The sequence below is a fragment of the Gavialis gangeticus genome, unplaced genomic scaffold (assembly GCF_001723915.1).
Source record: "Gavialis gangeticus isolate Ggan-Ray unplaced genomic scaffold, GavGan_comp1, whole genome shotgun sequence".
Taxonomy (NCBI): Eukaryota; Metazoa; Chordata; order Crocodylia; family Gavialidae; genus Gavialis; species Gavialis gangeticus.
Window position 1 is genome coordinate 19,134,777 of NW_017728997.1, and position 3,677 is coordinate 19,138,453.

At 70.9% G+C, this 3,677-nt stretch overlaps 1 protein-coding gene across 1 annotated transcript in view; it reads right to left on the minus strand.

The window, feature by feature from the left end:
- The window catches only part of QARS (glutaminyl-tRNA synthetase), a 20,056-nt gene extending 19,504 nt beyond the window's left edge, over positions 1–552 (minus strand). Inside the window, exon 1 of the mRNA XM_019504591.1 lies at positions 8–552. Within this exon, the coding sequence (XP_019360136.1) occupies positions 8–552 (545 nt within the window). The remainder of the gene's footprint in view (positions 1–7) is intronic.
- Between the last annotated feature and the right edge of the window lie 3,125 nt (positions 553–3,677).

The window sequence follows — 3,677 nt, forward strand, 5'->3', positions numbered from 1 at the left end:
CAGCGGCCGCAGGTGCGAGAGCCGGTCGTGGAAGCGCAGGCCGGGCCGGTAGTCGGCCAGGCGCTCGCCGGGCCAGGCGATGTACTGCCGGCCGCCGCGGCCCGGGTCCTGGTAGAGCAGCCACACGCCGCGCTGCACCACGTGCGAGGACACGCGGTCGTCGAAGTAGCCGTAGGCCAGGTTGGTCTCCTCCGTCACCGCCTTGCTGCGGCCCGCGAAGCCGGCGTGCTCGTACAGCGTGATGAGCGGCTCGTCCAGGTCGTGGTGCACGAGGCGCAGCGAGGAGAGGCGCCCGCGCGGCTCCACCGCCGCGTACTCGCCCTCCTCGAAGGCGAAGGCCTCGCCCTCGTACTTGGGGCCCGTGTAGGCCACCCAGGGCTGCCCCTCCACGCGCAGCGAGCTGATGCAGTCCCCGAAGTCCAGCTCGTGCAGGTCGGGCACGTCGCACGTGAACTCCCGCTGCAGCCCCTCGAAGCCGGGGCGCTCGTACACCACGATGCGGTTGGCGCCGGCCTCTGCCGGGGCCGCCTCCGGCTCGGCGCCCGCCAGCATGTCTGCGCTGGGCCGCGGGAGCCGGCTCTGCGGGGGAGGGAGGCCTGAAGCCGGGCGGGGCTGGGGAGCTGTGGGTCGTTCCCCTTCTCCACCCCGGGGAGACCCTGGCTCCCCTCCACGGGCGCCTGCCCAAGCCCCCCTGCTGGCACCGCCCTGGTTCCAGAGCGCACCGGCTCCTTCCAGCCCAGCTGTGCCCACCCTTGCCAGACACCCCGGGGTCCCGCGGGAAATCCAGGCCTGGTGGGCCCCTGGCTCCCAGCCCGGAGCCGCGCGGTGCCTCACCTGGACGGGGTCGCGGGCCACCCACCCGTGTGGCCCGGCTGCGGCAAACTTCCCAGGTGCCGGCAGCCCTGCGCTGTGGCTGCTTTAATAGGCGCAGGGACGGCTCCAAGCGCGTCAGGGCCTGCTGCACCCACGCACCGGCCCCCACCCGCCGCGCCCTGCGCCCGGGTGCTGCACGGGGCCGTGCAGCACGGGGCCTCACCCCACTGGCACGACCAGTCTGGCCCAGTCCATCCTGCCCCCGAGCCCGGTGCGTCGGGACAGTCTGGTCGGGCGACCTGGCCCTGCCCCAGTGACAGGCACTTACTCAGCCACGTGAGTGATGCTGGGCTCCGCTCCACACCCTTCCCAGCGGGCAGCAGCACCCCGAGGCCCTGGCCATGCCTGGCACAGGTGCCCCGTGTTCAGGGGCCCCTCTGTGAGCTCCACGGCCGTGTCCTGCTCCCTGTGGAGCCTGACGCCCCATCCTGCCCGCGGGCCCTGTGAGAGTGCTGCTGTGGGCAGGAGGCTCAGGCCCTGGTGACTTTTCTCTGGTTTATACGCAGAGCTGCTCCATCCCACAGCCCAGGCAGGTGGGCAGAGGCCAGACCAGTGCCCGGTCGCTGAGGCGAGAAGCCCTTCCCCTCCTTGGCCAGAGAGGCCTTGCCCAGCTGGCAGCGCGCAGGGCAGGTGCCTGCAGCCGAGGGCAGCTCCTGCCCTGCTTCCGCTCCGGGTGCTCCCAGCTCCACGTGACCTTCTGACCCCTGCTGCCAGGGCTCTGGGAGCCCCTTCCCTGCAGGCAGCGCAGTCACTTTTCAGGCCGACCCACCATAGGCACCCTCTGTGCCGCAGTTGGCCGGGGGAGTGGTGCCAGCCTGGGACAGGCCCAGCCCAGCCCTCTTTGTGTGTATCCCGGCCTGGCACCCACAGCCATGGCCCAGCACCTGGGTAACTGCATGTGTCCCACCCCCAGAGACGCCTGGAGAGAGTGCAGCTGCCCCCACGCCAGCCAGAGCCCAGCCTCGCCTGCCAGCCAGGCCCCAGCAGGGCCAGGAGTGGAGCTGCTTGGTCTGGACACTTCTTAGCCAAGGCCCCCTGGGCACTGCCCAGGAGTTGTAAAAGAGCTGGCCAAGGGGCTGCATCTCAAGCCTAGGGCTGCTGCCACGGTGCTCTGCCGGGCTCCCCACGGGCTGCTTAGGCCCCAGGACCCACTGACCCCAACCCTCCCCAGATTGGTCATGGTCCAACTTACCCCCCAACTCTGCCACCCCAAACCATGGGGCCCCAGGACATGGTCTCACTGCTGTTGGTGCTGTGTCTCCGTGGCACTCAGCAGGCCACAAAGTGGCAGCAGCATCCCACGTGGGCCTGGCCTGCTCGCCCCCACCCGCTGTGTGTGTCCGGTGGGGGCCGGAACGTGGCAGGCCAGGGCAGGGGGCCACAGCCAGCCAGGCAGCTCCTGCCTGACCTTGGGCGCCGTGGCTGCTGCACAGGCCAGGTCGGAGGCAGCTCTGAGCCACGCTGCAAGGGCGGGGCAAGCTCAGGCCACACACCGCTGCCGGCCCCAGCTCCAGCAAAACCTGCTTGCCCGGGTGGCAGCCCCCAGCCAAGACCCAGGCAACGCAGGGGTGATGCAGGTGCCCTGCAGGGGAGGGGTCTCCGTGGCCCTGATGGTTAGTGGCCCCCACTCTCTGGATCACCATGGCTGTGCTGCTGCAGCCGGGTGGATGGTGGGGGCATGGGGCACAGCCCTGCCAGGCCCCAGCTCCCCTGGCAGGCAGCGGCCGAGGGGACGTGGAGCCCCCGGGCGCAAGGTGACCCCGCTCCCTGCCTGCCTGGCAGCTCCGCCTGGCGGGCGGCCAGGCCTGTGGCACCGCGGCGCCCGCGCGGGCGGGAGCTGCATTCCAAGGCGAGCAGGAGCGGGAGACGCAGCTGACTGTGCAGGCACTGCCAGCCCCTGGAGCCGCCCCAGCTTGGCGCCGAGCCCCAGGCCTGCCAGGAATGAGTGTGAGGCCCTGGCCACGGGGGAGCTGGGCAGGCACTTTGCTTTCAAGCCAGGACCCCCCAAGGCTGGAGCTCCCGCCCTAGTCCTAGTCCTAGTCCTAGTCCCAGCCAACCTGGGGCACCGCGACCCGGGCCAGGCAAGCCAAGGCCACCCACGTCCTCCCTCCAGGACCTGCCCAGCCACAGCTGTGGGTAGCACGCTAGGGACCCCATGGCTGGGCCTGGGGGTGCTGCAACCCACAGTGCCCATACCACCAACCTGTGGGGATTGGGAGCCATCGATCGCTCAGGCCACAGCTTGGTGAGCAGCCGTCACAGACCATGTGGCTGCGAGCCTGAAGCAACCCTCATCCTGGGCACGGCTGGGCCCTGAGGGCTGGGACAGGCACCCACTGATGCCTGCCCTGACCCGGCCATGGCCACAACCCTGGGGAAGAGGCCAGTGGACCACCCGCTGCAGCTGGGCACCATGGCAGGCACAGTGAGGGTGGGGGTCAGCATGGAGAAGCACCAGCCTGGTGCGGGCTGTGGGGCAGGAGCATAACCCAGGGCCCGTGAGCCGCCAGACCCTGGCATTGCCCCGTGGCTGAGCAATGCACTACTGAGGGATGTGGCCGGAGCCCAGGGGGATGGCGGCACCAGCTGGGGTGGGGTGAGACAGCTCCCAGGCCCTGCCCCACGGAGCATGCAGCACCAGGCAGGGGGAACCCAGGCATCTGCGCCAAGGTCCCGGAGGGCACTGGAGCTCCTGCCCACCCTGGGGCCCAGCAGCCTGGGAGAGAGCAGCGTCCCGGCCCTATTCCCCCACCCGCACCTCCCCCCCAGGGCCCCTGCGCGGCTCGGAACCGGGGCCAGGCCTC